At 42.5% G+C, this 21142-nt stretch overlaps 1 protein-coding gene across 2 annotated transcripts in view; it reads right to left on the reverse strand.

The window, feature by feature from the left end:
- LOC117359870 (zinc finger matrin-type protein 4-like) overlaps positions 1 to 21142 on the reverse strand; it is a 112736-nt gene that overhangs the window by 74162 nt on the left and 17432 nt on the right. For both annotated transcript variants that reach the window (XM_033943268.1, XM_033943269.1), the window contains exons 2-3: positions 18123 to 18227; positions 17292 to 17384 (exon numbers count right to left, since the gene is read on the reverse strand). In XM_033943268.1, coding sequence (XP_033799159.1) covers positions 17292 to 17384; positions 18123 to 18227 — 198 coding nt within the window. The remainder of the gene's footprint in view (positions 1 to 17291; positions 17385 to 18122; positions 18228 to 21142) is intronic.

Consider the following 21142-nt stretch of genomic DNA (forward strand, 5'->3'; position numbering starts at 1 on the left):
CTGGCACCTAATATCAGGATGTCTGCTGGCACCTGAGTCAAGTTTGATGCCGCTAGCGTGATTCTATAAATGACACCTAGCAGTTGATTGACAACTGTGACGAATGGCGCCATTTATAAAATCAGGCCCAAAATGCTCAACTCTTCAAATATAAGAATCCAATACAAGTTCATGATGAGGTCATCAGTTTGAATCTGCAGAATTTGATGTCACAGTTAAAATCAACAGTTGATTCAACATGATTTTATTTCTTTGCTAGCACTGACTCCACTTCATCGCTCTCAGGCGTGTGGCTTACCAGACACAACTTGCATTTAACATAAATATCATTCTTTTTTTTACTAAATCACCCATAATGTAAGTTCATTTGGCAGGGAGAAGGTCTTCAGCTGGAAGGTTTTGGCGATCTCCGCCAGCACATGTATTTTATTTACTTTGTGGGGTGGGAGGGGCAGGGATTAGATGAAAATTTTTTGGCTCATCTACTTTGGTCTTAGGCCTACCCTAGATCGCTGTCTGGCTATACCCCTGGCATGAGGAAAATCTGTTCCCTTCCCTTTAAAGACCTTATAAGAACATAAGAACATAAGAACATAAGCAGTGCCTCTGCCGGGTCAGACCACAGGTCCATCCTGCCCAGCAGTCCGCTCCCGCGGCGGCCCAAACAGGTCAAGACCTGTCTGAATCATCAGAAGGGGCTCCCTTGCCACCTTGGTTTCCCATTTAAGTCCTGCCTTCCTATCGAAGTCCTAGCCCTCCGGTCTTGCACATGCACGACCTGGTTGGTTTGTACTCATTACCTGGGTAACTTCCTATACTTGTGTTACATCCCAGCTCCTCCCTCAGTATCCCACGATCCCTTTATCCCTCAGGAATCCATCCAATCCCTTTTTGAATCCTTGTACCGTACTCTGCCTGATCACTTCTTCCGGTAGCGCATTCCAAGTGTCCACTACCCTTTGGGTGAAAAAGAACTTCCTTGCATTTGTTTTGAACCTGTCTCCCTTCAGTTTCTCCGAATGCCCCCTCGTACTTGTTGCCCCCTTCAGTCTGAAGAATCTGTCCCTATCCACCCTCTCTATGCCCCTCATGATCTTGAAGGTCTCTATCATATCTCCCCTGAGCCTCCTTTTCTCCAGAGAGAAGAGCCCCCGCCTATCCAGCCTCTCGGCGTATGAGCAGTGTTCCAGCCCTCTTACCATTTTCGTTGCTCTCCTTTGGACTCTCTCAAGTACCGCCATGTCCTTCTTGAGGTGCGGCGACCAATATTGAACGCAGTATTCTAGATGTGGACGCACCATCGCTCGATACAATGGCATGATGACTTCCCGTGATCTGGATACTATGCCCTTCTTTATGATTCCCAGCATCCTGTTGGCTTTTTTAGAGGCTGCTGCGCACTGTGCAGATGGCTTCAGTGATGCATCTACCAGCACACCCCAGTCTCTCTCGAGTCTGCTGTCTCCCAACAATACCCCCCCCAATTTGTAGTTGAACAATGGGTTCTTTTTCCCTATATGCATGACCTTGCATTTGTCCACGTTGAAGCGCATTTGCCATTTGTTTGCCCAGTCTTCCAGCTTGTCCAGGTCCCTTTGCATGTCCTCACACTCCTCCCTGGTCCTAACTCTGCCGCACAGTTTGGTATCGTCTGCAAATTTTATAACCTCACATTTTGCCTCCTTTTCCAGGTCATTGATGAATATGTTAAAGAGTAAAGGCCCATAGCACCGATCCCTGTGGCACACCGCTCGTGACTCCCCCGCCAGTCAGAATATTGACCTTTTACTCCAACCCTCTGCAGTCTACCCGACAACCAGTGCTTGATCCATCTGTGCACATCCCCTCCACCCCGTGGTTCCACAGCTTCTTAAGCAGCCTTTCATGTGGCACCTTGTCGAAAGCCTTTTGAAAGTCGAGGTAAATGATGTCTATGGGCTCCCCATTGTCCACCCGACTGCTTATTCCCTCAAAGAAGTACAGAAGGTTCGTTAGGCACGACCTTCCCTTACAGAATCCATGCTGGCTTGTTCTCAGTAGGCCATTCCTCTCGATGTGCTCGCAAATGTCGTCCTTGATCATAGCTTCCACCATCTTCCCTATAATTGAAGTCAGGCTCACCGGCCTGTAGTTCCCGGGGTCACCCCTCGATCCCTTCTTGAAGATGGGTGTGACATTTGCCAATTTCCAGTCCTCTGGTACCTCACCAGTTTTCAAGGATAGGTTGCAAACATGTTGAATTGTGCCCGCTATTTCCTGTCTTAGTTCTTTTAGAACCCTTGGGTGGATCCCGTCCGGGCCTGGTGATTTGCCACATTTTAACCTGTCTATCTGTTTGAGGACATCCTCCCTACTTACCTCTATGTGCTCTAATTTTTCGGCCTGTTCCCCACTCATGAGCTCCTCTGAGTCTGGTATATTAGATGTGTCTTCGCTCGTGAAGACTGACGAGAAGAACGTGTTCAACCTCTCAGCTACCTCTTTTTCCTCCTTAATCACTCCCTTCCTGTCCCCATCGTCCAACGGCCCTACCTCCTCTCTCGCTGGTCGTTTCCCCTTAACGTAACTGAAGAATGCCTTGAAGTTTTTTGCCTCCCTGGCCAGCCCCTCTTCGTACTTCCCCTTTGCTAGTCTAACCTCCCGTGGCATTCCTTTTGGCATTTCCTAATGCGCCTGATGATTATCCTCTGTTGGGTCTTTTTCCATCTCCGGAAAGATACTTTTTTGTCCTTTATCGCCCTCTTTACTTCTATTGACATCCAAACGGGTCCTTTGATCGTTTGTTCTTGCAGCCTTTCCTGAAATTGGGGACATACATTCTCTGTGCTTCCTGCAGGGTGGTCCCTGAATAGGGTCCAGGCGCTTCCCACAGTCTCCATCCTAGAGATTTTTTTGAGGCTTCCTCCCCACCATTTCCCTCATAGCAACATAGTTCCCTTTCTTGAAGTTCAGCGCAGTTGTTTGCGGTCCTCCTAACTATGGGTGTCCCTCTTTCTAATGTGAATTTGATCGTGTTGTGGTCACTGTTGCCTAGTGGTGCTCCCACTTCTACCTCTCTTGCAGGCCCCCCTAATCCGTTTAGGATGAGGTCAAGAGTAGTACCCCCTCGCGTCGGTTCTTTGACTAGTTGCTCCATGAAGCAGTCCTTCACAGTTTCTACAAATCCTGTCTCCCTAGTGCAGTTGGAGTGACCCGTACTCCAGTCAATCCCTGGTAGTTGAAGTCCCCCATCACTGTTACACTTCCAGTCCTGCACTCCTGTCTCAATTCTGCTTCCAAGTCGTGTCCGACTCCCTCTGGCGTACCAGGTGGTCGATAGTACAGCCCCAGTTTTATGCCCGCACCCTTGTTTCCCGGTAATTTGACCCACAGCGATTCCAGCCCCTCTGCCTTCGTTGCCATATCCCATCCCGACCGAGTGAATAGAGTCCTTTAATATATAGTGCTATGCCTCCCCCCTTTTTGTGGGTCCTGTCCCTCCTATAGAGCTTGTACCCTGGCAGCGCTACATCCCATTGATTTTCCTCTGTCCACCAGGTTTCTACAATTCCAATTATATCCAGGTCCTCCCCCTTGGCCACGACTTCTAGTTCACCCAGCTTGGCCGTGAGGCTTCTTGCATTTGCGTATAAGCATCGCAGGTCCCGTAGTTTTTCTTCCACCTCTGCATTTACCTGGGCCACTTGCCCTTGGATTTCTGGCAGTTTTCCCGCTCTCTGTGTTTCTGCTTTGCCCTCAGCCTTTACCTTCTTTGCTTTCAGCTTCCCCACATTCCTGCCACCCCACTTCCCCGCTTTTCCTCTGGGATTTCTAGTCCTACCGGTCCCCCTCCTGGGCTATCATCCCTTGCGCCTCTGTTTGATCCCCCTCGCCTTGTGGTACCTCTATATTACCCTCGGCTTTCGCCCTTATGCCACCCAGTCCCCCTGTGTCCACAAGCCCCTTAGTCTTCTCCCAGCAAGCTCCCATTACCTGATGTTTCCCTCGCTGTCTGATTTGGAGATCTTCCGGTCCCTCTGTTTCCTCCCTGCAGTCAGCCCGTTCAGCATCTGTTCTGGATACTGTTGTCCGAAGCGTCAACATCAGATCAGCTGTCGGCTTTCCCCCTCTCCTCAGTTTAAAGCCCTCTCGATCTCCTTCCTCAAATTGGTTGCCAGTAGTCTGGTTCCCGCTGTGCTCAGGTGCAGGCCGTCCCGCCGGTAGAGCTTGCTCTTTCCCCAGAAGGACGTCCAGTTCCTCACGAAGCGGAAGCCCTCCTCCTGGCACCATCTCCTCAACCATGCATTCACAGCTTGGAGGTCTGCCTGCCTCTTTGCATCTGCTCTCGGCACAGGCAGGATCTCCGAGAATGCTATCCTCCGAGTGCTCCGCTTTATCATGGAGTTCATTTTCAAAACTCAAAAACGTCCAAAATACAGCCTAAATAGGCGCTTGGATGTTTTTCTCGCCAAGAAGTCCAAGTGCCAATTTTCAAAACCAGCTTTCTAGCTGTCTTGTTAGACTTTTTCCCGCTGAGCGTTCAGATGAAGTTAAATGTGCTTCTTTTTAGTAACAAGGGAAGCATGGAAAGAACTCTGTGAGGATCTGAGAGAGCAGTTTGGAAAACAGTCAAATAGGTTCATTCACGTATCATCAGCCTCCACCATAGAGATACATCTTAAATAAAAATGGTAAACTCAACTGGGAAGTAATGAAGACAATAAATCAGGGATCTCATTCCTCCTCTGTAATTATGTGTGCAGCCATGTTTTATACAAAAATTATAAAAGGCAAATATTTCCTGGGCTGTCTCTCTACCAGTTTCTTGCAATAATCTAGTCTTGTCAAAATTAGCTCCTTGCTTACCTTTATCAGTTTATCCAGAATCAAAAAGAACCTAGCAAATTAGATGCAATTCTGCAAAGCATAAGAGATAAATGGAATAGCGATAATTTTGTGATATAAAATAATGTCCAGGTTCCATCAGTCCAGTGGTGGACTCGAAGAAAGATTTGTTACCTTGTACCAAAAAAAAAAAAATAATGTCCAGGTTCCAAACTCAGTCAGTAATGGAAAGAATGAATTTATCACCGGAAGTATAATGAACTTCGAGTCTAACCCCCCTTCCTTCCACCACACACATACATACTGTTCTGCTCCTCTTAAGAACATAGGAACAGCCATACTGGGTCAGACCAATGGTCCATCAAGCCCAGTCTCCTGTTTCCATCAGTGGCCAATCCAGGTCGCCCTACCTGGCAGAAATCCAAATGGTAACAACATTTCATACTACTGATCCAGGGCAAGCAACGGCTTCTCCCATGTCTGTTTCAATAGCAGACTATGGACATTTACTCCAGGAACATGTCCAAACCTTTCTTAAACCTAGCTAAGCTAACCGCTGCAACCAGCTCTTCTGGCAATGAGTTCCAGAGCTTAACTAATTTTGAATTTTAAAAAAAATTTATTTCTTCTTATTGTTTGGAAAAGTATTCTCATGTAATTTCATTGAGTGTCCCCTGGTTTGTGTACTTTTGGAAAGGGTAGAAAAATCAATTCACTTCTACCCATTCTATACCATTCAAGATTTTGTAGACCTCAATCATATCTCCCCCCCCCCCCTTAACCATCTATTTTCCAAGCCAAAGAGCCCCCAACCTCTTTAGTCTTTCCACATATGAGAGGAGCTCAAGTTTCAAGTTTATTAAGTATTTGATTAATCGCTTGCTCAAATATCTAAGAAATGAAAAAAATCTTTTAATTTACAGATAATACAGGGGTTATAAAAAACAGATGAACACTGCACAAAACATTTTAAATTAATGACTAACAAAATAAACAGAAAAGGAAAACAAAGGGAAAGGCAGGGTAATGAAATACAATAATAATGATAGAAAGAAGGACGATAATGGTAAAAAACAATAGGAGGGAAATAAAAGAAATAGCCTTATGAAAATAAGCGAAAATAGGCTGGGACTCCTAAATATCATAAGCATCCCATTTATCATTTTGGCCGCTCTTCTTTGAAGCTTTTCTAATTCCACTACACTTCTCCCTCCCTATTCGCTGTGATAATGGATTAACAGACCCGCGAATACAGAAAAACCGCAAATAACTTTTTCATATGTTATTCACTGTTTTCGATTAAAAACCATCGTGAATATGGTGAAACCGCAAGTAACAAGGTGGGAGACCTGGCCTGTTCCTGAAGGAGAGGCAAAACACGGTGAAGAAAGTGCGGGGAATCGGCGATTTTCTCTGTAAACACTTGGAATCAGTGATTTCTCTATGTAAGCTGATGTCATTTGGGGGGAGGAGCCAGCAAGCTAAAAACCATGAATAATCGAAACCGCGATTGCTGAAACTGCGAATATGGAGGGAGAAGTGTATATCTTTTTTGAGATACAGTGACCAAAACTGTGCGCAGTACTCAAGGTGAGGATGCACCATGCAGTGGCGTAGGAAGGGTGAGTGGCCCCCTCCCCATCCCCCCCCCCATTGCCACATGCGTGCCCTTCCCCTTCCCTTTTTAACTTCTCCAGCATGAGCAGCCCACCCACGTCGGTGTTCGCTCGACCATCTGACATCACTTCCTAGGCGCGGGTGCCGGAAGTGATGTCAGAGAGAGCGCCGATGCCGCTGCGGTCAGCAACCTCGCACCGGATAACTAAAAAAAAGGTACGGGGGGAAGGCAAGGGGTGCACGCACATGGCAAGGAGAGGAGCTGGGGGGTGCCATGCCCTTAGGAAGACTGCACCCAGTGTGGGCTGCCCCCCCCATCCCCTGTACCTCCATCTTACTACACTACTGGCACAAATGGAGACAGTACTGAGGGCATTATACAGTAAATATTTTCAGTCCTTATTTTACCATTCCCTTTCTCGAATAATTCCTAGTATTCTGTTTGCTTTTTTTTTTTTGTTTGTTTTGCAGCCACCACACTGGGCAAAGTATTGCATTCCAGCTGCTGCTGCTAAAACTCCTCTGTCACTAGCAGGTGATTAACACTGGACATCTGTGATTTTATTTGGGGCATTGTTAAACTAATAGTCCCAATTTGACAACATAAAAATAGACTTCTTCTTTGGTAGCCATAACATTAATAACTAGGAAATGGAAAAATTGGGATAGACTGAATTTTTCTTTTTGGTGGTAAACACTTTGTTTATATTATCGCTATGAAAGGATGATAGCGGAACAATCTGAGAATAGTAAGATTTTTAGGGTGCCTTTTACGAAGCCGCGTTAGCGGTTTAACGCATGTAATTCTGTGCGCTAATTTGCCAGCCACGCTGGCCGCTACCGCCTCCCCTTGAGCAGGCGGTAGTTTTTCGGCTAGCGCAGGGGTTAGCGCGTGATAAAAAGTCGCGTGCAATAAAACCGCTAACGCGGCTTCGTAAAAGGAGCCCTTAAATTTATTTGGAGTCCATTGGAGTCATTCGTTAAACAACGGAATGATTAATAACTTTAGTTACCAGATATACACATCCAGGTAGGGAGGGAGGGGAGATGGGGGAGCAGGGGAAGGGTAATTTGTTTCAGTTATTTGCAGGTATGTAAGCGCTGTTCTTTGGTATCTCTGAATGTATAATTGTTGCACTTTGTGTATGCTTAAAAAATCAATAAAGATTAAAAAAAAAAAAGAATGCTTTACTTCCCCTCTCCCCCTACTCTCCCCATGTTAATGGCATAAACCGTCCAGAGCCCCGAGGTCAGAGAACCGTCGGTTACTTGATACGGGCAGAATGAATATAGTGTGTTATGAGTGGACAAGGAAATAATGTTTTTCTATTGCTGGGCCCCTTCTCTGAAATGCCCTAACAGGCATATTGAGATTTTGTGGCAGCCAGTTACATTTTCAAAAACTATTAAACTCGTTTTTTCGCTCATGCATTTTTACACCAATTGTTCCCTACATTGAGTAGAATATGTGATTTTGTTGAGACAGCGTATGATAAAATGTCTAGTAACTTATCTTTTTTTATTGTTTTCACTCTTGTTCGCTGGAAGAACTATGAGGTTTGGGGGTTTTAACGATTACATACGGTGAAATTGTGAGCCGCTTTGGCTAAAAGTGGAATATACATGTATTAAATAAATAAATAAATGAGAGATTGGAAGGGTGAGATAGCTGGGATAAGAGAGAGTGCAAGAGAGGTAGAGAGTACAAGTGTATAACTTGAGGGTAAGGAAGAGGCAAATAAAGGAGGTGAAGAGATACTGGATAAGGCAGAGAAGAGATTAGTAAAACAGAAGAAAAAAAGGAAAGTCGATGAATAAAGTCGATGAATACAATGTAAAAGGAGAAGGAAAGTTTTGAACTAAATAAAAGTAGAAAAAAAAAAAATACCCAGAGGCATATAAACAAAGAGTAGAAGATAATTTATTCTCTAAAACAAAGAAACATAATTTTTTTTAAAAATCGTATAATATTTTTAAATAGCTATTTTCACTTGTCTCCAACTATATGCCAATTAATGCAAATAGACCACAAAATCACTTGGAAATAAAGAAAACCACGCTGCTGAATCTACTTTAATTTGCTGCAGGGAATGAGGATCTTAACTGCCATCTTCCTTCAAAGGGAAATGCTAATTTTGTTTTAATGTAGTTTAATAATTTTGTAACTTTTTTTTTTTTTTTTTTCAAAGTTTGTGTATCTTATAATGATTTCTCATGCTTACTGTCCTCAGGGACAGTGGGACAGAACTTCATGAAAAGCCGAGTAAATCCATCAAATTAAACGAAAATAAAATTATAGACGAAAAGGAGTGGTTACTGCGTATTGCACATCAAAAATAACTTACTATTAATGTGAAAGCTCTTAAGAAGCTGCATAGCTCTGCGTAAGCAATGCAATTCTTTGCTCTTTTTCTCCTTAAGTCATTTTCAGCTATTTCCAAAACATGTAACACCAAACAAAATAAGACAAATACGGGTAAGTGAGCTAGCAAGTGATCTTAGGGCTCCTTTCACTAAGGTACGCTAGCGTTTTTAGCGTACGCACAAAATTACCGCGCGCTAAACCACGTGGTATGCTTCCAGAATAATGCCAGCTCAATGTTGGTGTTAAGGTCTAGCGCGCGCAGCAATTTAGCACATGCTATTCCGCGCGTTAAGGCTTCTAACGCACCTTAGTAAAAGGAGCCCCTAGTGTGCGCAAAGGCGGGAATTTCCCACATGTTGAGCCCATTCTTAGTGCGCTAAGTAATCAAGCAATTCCCCCTATTTCTTTTCCAGGTCATGTGCTAATGTTCACATTAATAATAATAATAATAACAGTTTATATACCGCAATGCGTTAAGTTCTATGCGGTTTACAGAAGATTAGTGGAGTACAAGTTGAGTTGACGTACAAGTTGAGTTAACTTAAGGGATGTGGGAACAATGGGGAGAAAGGGCAAGAGAGGGGAAGGAGGGAAGTGGGTCAGCTGTCTAGGTATTTCAGGAATAGGTGAGTTTTGAGGCGTTTCCTGAATACCTCATAAGTGGTGGGCAATAGGAGTTGTTCTAAGTCTTTACCCCATAGAGCAGCCTGATGTGAGAGAAGATGCTCATGGTGTTTTTTTAGTTTGCATTAGCGCATATAACCTGAGAAAAATTGATGGGGAAGCATTTTCCGCCTCCTATTTAGCAGGCAGTAAGGGTTCCCGCCTTATGGATGCGCTAACCAGTTGGCATGTGGTAATTAGAACACGGTAGCTGGATAGCATGGTCACACTCATTCTCTACTCCGACACACCCTCCCCCCCCTCCAGAAAATAAATATTAAAAAATAAACCCTGGTCTCCGTCTCTGTGGACAACACTCTCATCCTTCCTAGTTTGTCTGCTCGTAATCTCGGGGTCATTTTTGACTCCTCTCTCTCCTTCACCACCCAGATACAACATATCGCTAAAACATGCCGCTTCTTCCTCTGTAATACTAGCAAAATCCGACCCTTCCTCTCTGAGCACACTACCAAAACATTTATCCACGTCCTCATCACCTTGCGCTTAGACTACCGCAACTCACTACTCTTAGCTTACCCATCTCGCTCCCCTCCAGTCCGTATAGAATTCGGCTGCACAACTCATATTCCAGGAGGGCCGCTTTGCTCACATTACTCCTTTCCTAAAGTCACTTCATTGGCTTCCCATCCATTTCCAAATACAATTCAAACTGTTCTTACCTACAAATGCACTCATTCATCTCCCCATATGATTCCCCCGTGAGCTCCGCTCTGCTGGTAAGTCCCTTCTATCTGTGCCCTTCTCTTCAACTGCTAACTCCAGACTCCGTCCCTTCTACCTTCCTGCGCCATATGCTTGGAACAAACTGCCCAAATCCCTACGGCAGGCTCCGTCTCTGGCAGTATTCAAGGCCCGTTTAAAAGCCCACCTTTGAGAGTGCTTTCATCTCCTAACTCCTCTCACCTTGGGTTCTGCATCCCCTACCCTCTATGTCATGTCCGTCTGTCCAAGTTAGATTGCAAGTTTGATCATGTGACACCTTGCTACCGTGAGCTGCATTGGCTTCCGGAGGAGACTCTGCTAATCTTTAAGTTGGGACTTGCCCCCACGATACCTTGTTGACAGGTTTGATATAGGGCTCCTTTTACAAAGGCACGCTAGCGGTTTTAGCGTGCGCTTAACGCGTGTTAAAATGTCGCGCGCTAGCCACTACCGCCTCCTCTTGAGCAGGCGCTATAACGCACGCTAATCTGGTGCGTGCGCTAAAAACGCTAGCGCATCTTTGTAAAAGGAGCCCATAGTGTCGCAGAAGAATAATAGGATATCACATGCTTTATTTACGTTTCCTTCAGTCAAGGGCTATAAAAGTAAGAAATATCACAAGCACACTCTTGCTGATCAGGCGGCGTATTATGATAAAGATTTCCTACCACTGTTAGTTAGATCAAGTTCACATGAACATTTTTGAAAGTTATTGAAAACTTTTCTCTTCTCTAAATTTTTGATTAATTAGATATCCTTGCATTCTTTACAACATACTCTGGTTTTTTTTTCTTTAATATAATCTTTTGTTAACCGCATTGAACTCATGGCTATGCGGTCTAGAAATCTGCTGTTATGTTATTGCAAGCTCTTCTGAGCAGGGACCATCTATAAATGTCAAAATGTACAGCGCTGCTACGGCTTTCAGTTTTATATAAGTGATCAGTAGTAGTACCTACCGCAAAACACTCTAATGTGCCTTGTGGTAAGCATTTCCATCCACAATAAATGTGTTTTAGAGCATAGCACCCTTTACTGCTGGAATCTTGATGTCAGGGAGAAAAGGTTAGCAAGTAGGCAACGGAAAGGCTCTGAGAAAACTCCTGTTAAATTAGCATATGATAAAACAGGATGTCTCATGGAGTTGCAGCAGAGCTGGCCAGAGCACCTTGTCGAGCAACTGATAGCATATCGCTGAATACAAAACCACACAGAAAGCTTAAAGCTGCCCCAGTAGGCATGCATCTTATTGATGAGTGGGCATATCAGAGCATTTCACCCCCAGAAGGCACAGCTATTCATTAACTCTGACGTCTGAACTTTATAAATGTTCCTTTCTGTGGTATGGACTTATGCAATGCTCATTAGCCTAATAAATGTAGTTAAATTATGCACACTGATAAATAGAACCTGTCTCTGAGGGACTTTGCAGTTCAAAGAGAAATTATCCATTAAGTAGCATAAGATGGCTGCCTCTAGCTTCGAGGTCCACCCTTGTGGAAGAAATAGCAACCTCCATTGTTAGTAATTTGAATTTTTCTCTAAATTCCAGCATAGTACTGGAAGACTGTAGGGTGGCCAACGTGATGCCAGTTTTTAAAAAGGGTTCCAGAGGCAATTCGGGAAATTATAGACTGGTGAGTCTGACATCGGTGCTGAGCAAAATGGTAGAGACTATTATAAAGAACAAAATGACAGAGCATATAATTAAGCATCTATTAATGAGAGAAAGCCAACATGGATTTAGACAAGGGAAATCTTGCCTCACCAATCTATTGCATTTCTTTGAAGGGGTGAATGAACACGTGGATAAAGGTGAGCCGGTTAATATCATGTATTTGGATTTTTAAAGGGCATTAGGCAAAGTACCTCATGGAAGACTTCTAAGGAAATTCAAGAGTCATGGGATAGGAGGTCATTTCTATTATGGATTAAGAACTGGTTGAAACACAGAAAACAGAGGGTAAGGGAAGGGGGACTTGTATGCTGCCTTTTTGTTGCTTTGGCATTAAAAGTGGTGGGCACTAGAGAATTAAGTGACCTGCGCTGGAACAGCATTGGGATTTGATTTCACAACCTCTGCGTGCAAAGGCAGCAGCTCTACCAGTGAGCCACACCTTGCCCACAGGGAGCAGATTTAAATGGCCAATATTCTCAATGGAGAAGGGTAAATAGTGGGGCTCATCAAAAAGGTTTTGCAGGAAAAAAGGGTACAAATTAGTCACAGCAAACCCCCCTTTTTTTTCTTTTTTTACCAAATCATAGGGCTCCTTTTACTAAAGTGTGCTAGTGTTTTTAGCGCACGCACAAGATTAGCCGAAAAATTACTGCCTGCTTAAAAGGAGGTGGTTTCAGCTAGCACGCGGGGCATTTTAGCGCACACTAGCGTGCCTTTGTAAAAGGAGCCCATAGTTCTTCTGAATGGTAGATAAGTTAAAAAAAAAAAATTATTTAAGTTTTTGGAAAAAGTGATTGGGGAGTCAGTGGATTTTCACTGTTTTCCCTCATTTCTGAAGAGTATTTGTAAATAATTGTAAAAGCACAGCATAAATGGATACTCAACATCAAAATTAAACAAAAAATGAACACTTGAAAAACAAATAATTAACTATGAACATGTTGAAAATAAAATAAAGGTGGACACTAAACTAACCAAAGAAGAGGAGGGTTTTCTGCCTATGAAGTTTCACCCTGAGTAATAACCTATCCGCATAAATAAATGGTGGTGGGTTGGAGTCTGAGGCCTTTCCGCTTCTTCAAAAAAAAAGTTGGTTTGTGTATATGTAAGTTAGGTTACTGAAAAACCCTCTCTTAGAACCTATGATTTTGAAAAATAAAAAGGTGGGGGTTGGGTTTGTTGTAAATAGTGGGATTCCCCAGGGGTCTATGCTGAGACCACTGCTTTTTAACATCTCATTTTTACAATCTCAAAAAATCATATCATGTAAGCCCTTATTACAAAAAACTGCACTGGCTGCCAATGAGGGCAAGGATCATCTTCAAATTTGCTTGCCTCTGCTTCAAAACCTTAACAAGCTCATCTCCAATCTACCTGTCGGATCACTTTGAACGTTCAGGCCCCATGCGCACACGTAATACCCACCTGTTTGCCGGACCGTCCCTAAAGGGCTGTGTCTACAAAAGATTCCTCGATAGATCCCTGGCATTCCAAGCAGGCAAATGGAATAAATGTCTTACCACTCTCATTTCTAACTCACCCTCCTACCAAACTTTCAGGAAATCAATCAAAACCTATCTCTTTGATAAATTTCTCTGACTCCCTCCCCGCCTTGTAACCCTGCCTTGTATCTCCGACATGCCTCCGGATTGCCTGACTACTCCCGACTTGCTAAGCTAAGCTGATTGACTTGTTTGTAACATTGCTGTCTATGTACAGTCTCTTACTCTATTAACCGCTCTGAGCTGTTATGGTACTGCGGTATACAAAAATAAAGTTATTATTATTAAGTAGGTGCCTTTTGACCCTCTTATCCTAAGTGCCCTGTTATAAAAAATTAACCCCTAGTCTATAAAAGCAGTAAAAATTTCAAATGAAATTTAAATGAATGACAAGCTGATTAGCACCAAAAATTGGCATTTTAATGAGCCAATTGGCATCAATTTACAAGTTTACACATGTAAATTTAGGACACAGGGTCCATGCCTAAATTTTACGCATGAGTCCTCAAAATGGGTGCTGAAATGGGCAGATCAGAGGCGTTACTTTAAGTTACCTGTGTAATAATAGAATGAGGGCGTCCGTGCCTAAATTTAGGCATAATCAATTCACTATTAAGTTATAATACCCCAGCTCACGTGTCTAAAGGTACTGTGATAATGAAAAGACTACTTAAAATATATAAAAACCTTCGTACCCACAAATGATTTAATCATTAGTTTTTGCAAGATCTTCAGAAGTGCTTCCCATGAGCTCTGAGTTATGCTCCACAAGATCCGTTGCACTCAATTCGTCATTTGATCCATCGAGATCTTTATGATTATTTTCAATTCACCACTGTGTGTTTTCAATAAATATTGAATAAATAAATGTCTTTTACTTAACTTATGTTGCTCTTGTGCTCAGCGTTGAGTGGGGACATAACACTCCGACATGTTTCGCCCTACGGCTTCTTCAAGAAGGTCCTCCCAACACGGGATGGTATGCAGTGAAATGTTGGAGGGGGGAACCTCCTTGAAGAAGCCGTAGGGCGAAACATGTCAGAGTGTTATGTCCTCACCCAACGCACCATTGCCCTACGGCTTCTTCAAGAAGGTCCCCCCAACACAGGATGACATGCAGTGAAATGTTGGGGGGGACCTCCCTGAAGAAGCCGTAGGGCGAAACATGTCGGAGTGTTATGTCCTCACCCAACGTGCTACTTTGTCTGTACTACAGCCTATTTGGTTATCAGCTTAAAGACATGCACACTGTTTTTAGTCTACATTTTTATCTGTGATTCCTAGTTCCTACATCAACCGGACCTCTAAGGAAGACGTGTTCGCTCAAACGCAGACCGTGTAGGGTCCGGTAGGACAATTATGTGTGGACTACAAAATTGTAATTATATTTGCATTTATATGTTTTTATTGTAAAGAGTGGCTAATAAATCATCATTTCGACCATCCACATCCACAGTTTTTAAGCTCACCCAAGGCCATTTCAGGCAAAACCACACCCACGCTCAGCCTTGTGCAAGCTTAAGCGTTTTCTAGGCATCCCGATTGGCTGCTTAGACGGCGGGTAGGATGCCTACCACTGCCTATACACAGGACACTGTTTATAGAATTTGCCCCTTTGGGCTTGTACACCATATTCTACCATCATCTGACTAATTACAGGCTCAACCTAAAGGGGGAAGAGTACTGCTATGGCTGAAATGCATAACATAGGGCCAAGGTTGCTGATATTCTTCATGGTAATTGACCCAGCTAGACAGAAGTACAAGTATAAATGAGAAGACTGCATAAGTCATATGGAGAGGCATTTTCAATAGGACATCTAAGTCTGAGTTTGGACATTTTGGGAAAGGCGTCTAGAAATCCAGTAGAGAAAATGTCCATATTTGAAGCCACAAGATGTGTATCTTTTTTTTTTTTTTTAATAACCTATCTAGACATTTTTGCCCAAGGTGAGTCCTCTAAAACCCATCCAAAACTTACTGTATACCACCTGTACACTACAACAATAGCCCTTATGCCTGCAGATGCCATATTTATGTAGGCCCCCATATTTTGTGGGGGCTTGGAGGACTCACCATACAATATAAGCAGATTATATTGACATGTACCTGGACTTTTTAATGTGACGTTCATTGCAGTACCCCTTAGGGTGCCCCTTTGATCTGCTGAGCTGTGTCTGTGTGGCATCTGAAGCTATAGTGCAGGCTGGAATATACTGTTTCTTTCACAGGTAGTGGAAGGGGGGACAGTGATCACTGGGGGAGTAAGGGAGGGCCATGCCTTAATCCCTCCGATGTTCATCTGGTCAATTTGAGCACCTTTTTGATCCTTATTTGTTTTTAAAACTGGTCTAGCCCCAAATGTCTAGGAGGGGATACTGAAAGTTCTCAGCCCAGCCAAGAAGGGAGTGAGGTGGAGCCAAGAAACGTACAAATTATTCCATAGATTCACCCCCTAAAGTCAACACACTTGGCACATCATGTCTGAAGTTTCTGTAACTCTTCCAAAAAATACTCTGTTTCGTCACTGAAATATTTTTCCACTGCTGCAATCACCTCTGAATCACTCGAAAATTGTTGCCCTTTCAAACATTTTTTTAAGGTTTGGAAACAGAAAATAGATGGAGCAAGATTTGGTGAGTAGGGTGAATGGTCTATGCACCGAAACCCCAACTGCATCAAAACATCTATCGTTTTGCCAGCCTAGTGAGAAGGTGCATTGTCTTGCAAAAAGAAACTCCTTTCTGCAGCTTCCCTCTCCTTTTTTCTTTCAGTGCCTCTATTAATCGGCACAGCAAGTTACAGTAGTATTCTGCATTAACTGTTTGGCCACTTGGAAGATAGTCAGTCATTACAACACCATTCCTGACCCTAAAACAGTGGTCATGACCTTTCCTTCTGACCTTTGGGAGTTGAATTTCCTTGGCTTTGGAGAACCTGAGTACCGCCATTGCATGGACTATTGTTCTGTCTCAGGATCATAGTGGAGTAACCATATTTCAACAACAGTAACTAGTTGCTCCAAAAAGTTAGCACCAACTCGCATTCAAACATTTGGGCACCTACTTGGCTGACAGCTTCTGCATACCCAGCTGCTCGTGGATAATACACCCAACATGTTCCCTGGATATCTGTAGTGTCTCAGCAATTGTTTTAGCCAATATTCGCCAATCTGCCATGATCAGGTCAACAATTTCAGGAGTTGACACCGTTTGAGGCCTTCCAGACTTTGCTGCATCTTCAGTCTCGAAATCTCCATGCTGAAAGTTTGCACACCACTTCTTCACTGATGGGCATTTGTCACTCAATATTTGCATCATATGTTCATGGATTTCCTTTGAAGTTTTCTTCTGCAGGAATAAGAACTTCATGATGGCTCAGAGATCCACACTTGCAAATCCCACACTTTTCGTTAACATAGTTCAATCAATGATCTGAAACAATGTCCAAAACCTAGCATTACAATTCTGCAAATTGGCACTTTGCAAAAATAAAATAGCACTCTTTGGAGCTCAAAATTTAGGAATTTGGTTGGGCTGAGAACTTTTCAGCACCCCATCGTAAATGGTACTCTGAAAATTTTGTTAAAAGTTTGATTATCCAAGTCCTAAGCCCACCCTAAGCCCACCCAAAACACGCCCCCTTAAGATTTGATGCACTGGAGACAAATGACCAGAAAGATGTCTAAAAAGTCAACTTCGAAAATGGCCACTTAAATGTTTTGACAAGTTAGATGTCCAAGTGCCAGTTTATGCCATCTTTTAAAGTTCTATCTTTTTGAAATGAGCCCCATGGTCTTTATCTGCTGTTAATGCTCTCTATTTCTATGTTACAGTCTTATTTCTATGGCAGATTAGAGTACTAAGTGACAGAGAGAGAAAGAAAGAAAGAGAAGGTGGTGAAAGTCAATAGGCACTTACTGGGTCATCAGGTCGGAGTTTTTTTGAAGGAGGACCTCCGTCTTCAGGGTGCAGCATGTAGTAGAGTCGGACTTTGTTAGCATGCTTCTTGCTCTGAAAGATGAAAGGCAACACCACATCAAAGCAAATCCAACAGGACAGCGCAGCAACCACATTACATAGGGGACATGAGACCTTCTTAACCTAATGCCAAGCAAAGATGCTGCCACTTATTCATATTTATTTATTTACTTATGTATTTTTTTTATTTTTTTTTAGCCTGTCCTCCAATTACTTTCTATTGATTTTGCCTTGTTCTCCTGATCTCATTGACCCTAATTCTAGTGGTGTCATGATTTACATTAACTTTTACATTGCTCCCCCAGCACCCATGGGATAGGTACCTCTCCTCTCTTTTCTCCTCTAGGGCTGGCTGACACTCCCAATCTTTGGGCCACCGGCAAGCATCAGTCAGAAGCTTTCCCGCAGCATCAACATTCCTGTCCCATAAGAGGCAAAGCTTCAGGGCTGCAAAGGCAACGTGTTCAGCTGACTGATGCTGCCGTGTGACCCAACGATTTCCAGGCTTGCCTTCATTGGGCCATAGCACCATGCGGATGGAGCCCTCAAAAATCCTACCACCATATCCTACTGCCAATTTCTCGGGGGAGGCCATGAACTCCGACGCCTATGAACTATGAGATGTTCATTTGCAAGCACTAGCCTGATGAGAAAATCTCAAGAAAAGAACCAACTACGTGGGGGCCTCTTCTTTAAGCAAAGATTGGGAAGCCCTGGGATAAAGTGCACTGCATGCGTCGGGCATTACCCTGGTATAGACATGTAGCTTACCTCATAATGTGCAATTCTCTGAGATCTGGAGATCAGCTGTGCATTGCAGATGTTACAGTAGCTGTCGGTAAATAAAGCTCCATCCTCCACTCCTGCTGATTTCATCTGCAGTGACATGGGAATGACAGACAGAAAAGGCAATAGGAGCAGAATAGAAGCAAGGAGAGATTACCAAAGATGAAGAGAAAGCACAGAATTAGAAACAGGGGAAGGAAGTGCAAGAGAGAGAGAGAGAGAAGAAAATTAAAATGAACTCTGGGCAGAGTGTTATACAAACTTGTATCCTAGAAGAAGCTTCAACATCAACTAAAAGACTCTATTGAAGAAATACCAAGCCCCAAGGGAAAATTAGAAGGGGTAGGGAGGGAAACAAGAGTAAACTGAATATAAGCGTGAGTAACATAACCTGGGGTTTTTTTTTTCCCATTTTGACCCCTGATTTTATTTTGCTGAGCCCTGGACAGTGAACTTACACTGTAATTGGACCAAATCTGATCATATGACGAAACTCCATTTAAGTAACGCCTCAGCAGAATAATCCCGGGCATCATACTTTAAACCAGGGATTCTCAACCCAGTCCTTGGAGCACACCCAGTCAGTCAGGTTTTCAGGATACCCACAATGAATATGCATGTGATAAATTTGCACACAGTGGAGGCCTTGAATGCAAATTTATCTCATGCATATTCATTGTGGGTATCCTGAAAACCTGGCTGGCTCAGTGTGTCCCATTAGGGGTATGTATGGGTATAAAAAAAAACCACACTGCATAATGGGCCCCTGTTATAGAATTATAGATATACTGTAGCTATATAGATATAAAAAGAAAGTATGAGGATGAATCAGTTACAGTGATAAGATGCTCAAATGAGAGGTCCCTAAGTAAAGTTTTTCTGAGTCCCCAGCCTTTAACATTCAGAAGGCATTCACTCAGAGAATAGATAAGCTCTGGAACGCACTACCAGAGGTTGTGGTAAGAGCAGATAGCGTAGCTGATATTAAGAAAGGTTTGGACAATTCCCTGGAGGAAAAGTTATTGAGAAAGACTTGGGAGAAGCCACTGCTTGCCCTGAATTGGTAGCATGGAATGTTTGCTAATCTTTGGGATTCTAGAATCTTGTTACTCTTTGGGGATTCTGCATGGAAAGTTGCTACTATTTCGGGTTCCAGAATCTTGCTTACTCTGAGATAATAGGATGTTGCTACTCCTTGGGTTTTGGCCAGGTACTAGGGTCCTGGATTGGGCATCGTGAGAATGGGCTACTGGGCTTGATGGACCATTGGTCTGACCCAGTAAGGCTATTCTTAAGTTCTTATGGTGCAGGAGAAGAGAAACTCCCTCATGTTGCAAATCCAGGGCCCCTTTTACAAAGCTGTGGTAGATGTTTCTACCGCAGTCTAGTGAGGTAAATCCTCATCGGAATTCTATGAGCATCAGAGCATTTATCTCACTGGCCCACAGAAGAAACCTTTACTGCAGCTTTGTAAAAGCCAGCGTCAGTGTTGAAGATTCAGTGACTCTAAATTAGAGACTGATGGTTTTTTGGTTTTCTTTATGGATATAAGTGGAGTAATTTGCTCATATTATCACATTATTTACTATACCAATACAATTTTTATTTATATACTGCCAATACCTCCATGAAGTTCACAGCGGTTTACAAAATAATGATGAAGATACAAATTATTAAATAGTATTACAATATTTAGGAATTATTAATAACAAATTCTTGAAAAAGATAGGTCTTAAGGTCTTTTTCGAAAATCTTAAAATTAGATTACTGGTTAATATTAGTCGGTAAAGTTTTCCAAAGTTTTGCTGCTTGATAAGCCCATGTGGAGTTAAGAGATCTTATATTTTTAATGACTGGATGCTGAAGAGTGTCATTATTTCTCTGATTCTAAGATGGATTATTGGAAAAATTAAACAGTTGAGGCATATAATCTAGATTGCCCAACGCGGAGAATTTTCCAATAAATAATTATTACTATGTACCTCAAAAAAAAAAGAATCCGCCCAAGAGGTGGACCAACTGGTCACAACAGAAATTAATTTAACTGAATTTTTGGAAGATACTCAAGATGTGATTCAGAGTCAGTCTACCTTGGTGATAACATGCATGAGTGAGATAGATAAAATGTTAATCATGAAACTTTACTTTAAAAATAGATTAACTAAATTTTGCGGTGACTTAGGATTTTTCCTGATATCTCTAGAGCTACGCAATGCAGAAGGAAAGAGTTTTTGAGGTTAAAACTTAGAGTTTTGGCTCTAGAGGCATCTTTTTATTTAAAATTTCCCTGTAAATGTTTAATTAAGTTACATGATGTTGAATATGTCTTTTGGGATCCCATTCAATTACAACAATTTTTAGTTGCTCGAAAGCAGAAATGAGTATTATTTTTCTTGCTATGATATTGAGGAGGAATGTATCCCTAAAATAATAAGGAATGATACAAGGTTCACGTAGGTGAACTGAGAATTATTTCCTTTATCTTTTCTTTATTTTCTTTGTTGAATGCAGTATCCTGTTCCCCCTGTTTACTGGGCTTATAAAGGATTTATGTATGATGTATTATGTATTTTTGATTGTAGATTCTCTTTTTTTCCTTATATTATTGGATAATGTATTATTCAAATTATAAATAAAAAACTTATTGAAAAAACTTATAGAGTTTCTCCAAAATGTATTTTAAATATTATACAATATACCTTCTATAGGTAGCCAGTGCAGTTCAAGTAGGTAACATGTAATCATTACTTTTCTTCAGTCTGAAGATTAATCTAATGGCTGAATTCTGTAGAGTTTGCAGTTTTTTTAATTATAAATTTCAGGCAATCTAAGAAGGTGACATTGCAATTTACCAGTCACCAATAATTCCGTAAACGTTATTTTTGGAACAACTCCAAGCAGTGCAGTGTGTTTTCTGTGCCAAAATTATGTGCCTTACCTCCCCCACCCACCCCATGAACTAATCCCTTAGCCCCTTTCCAGCTCCTAGCTGTGCCCCCCAAGTC

This window comes from Geotrypetes seraphini, chromosome 4 (genome assembly GCF_902459505.1).
Source record: "Geotrypetes seraphini chromosome 4, aGeoSer1.1, whole genome shotgun sequence".
In the NCBI taxonomy this organism is placed as follows: Eukaryota; Metazoa; Chordata; class Amphibia; order Gymnophiona; family Dermophiidae; genus Geotrypetes; species Geotrypetes seraphini.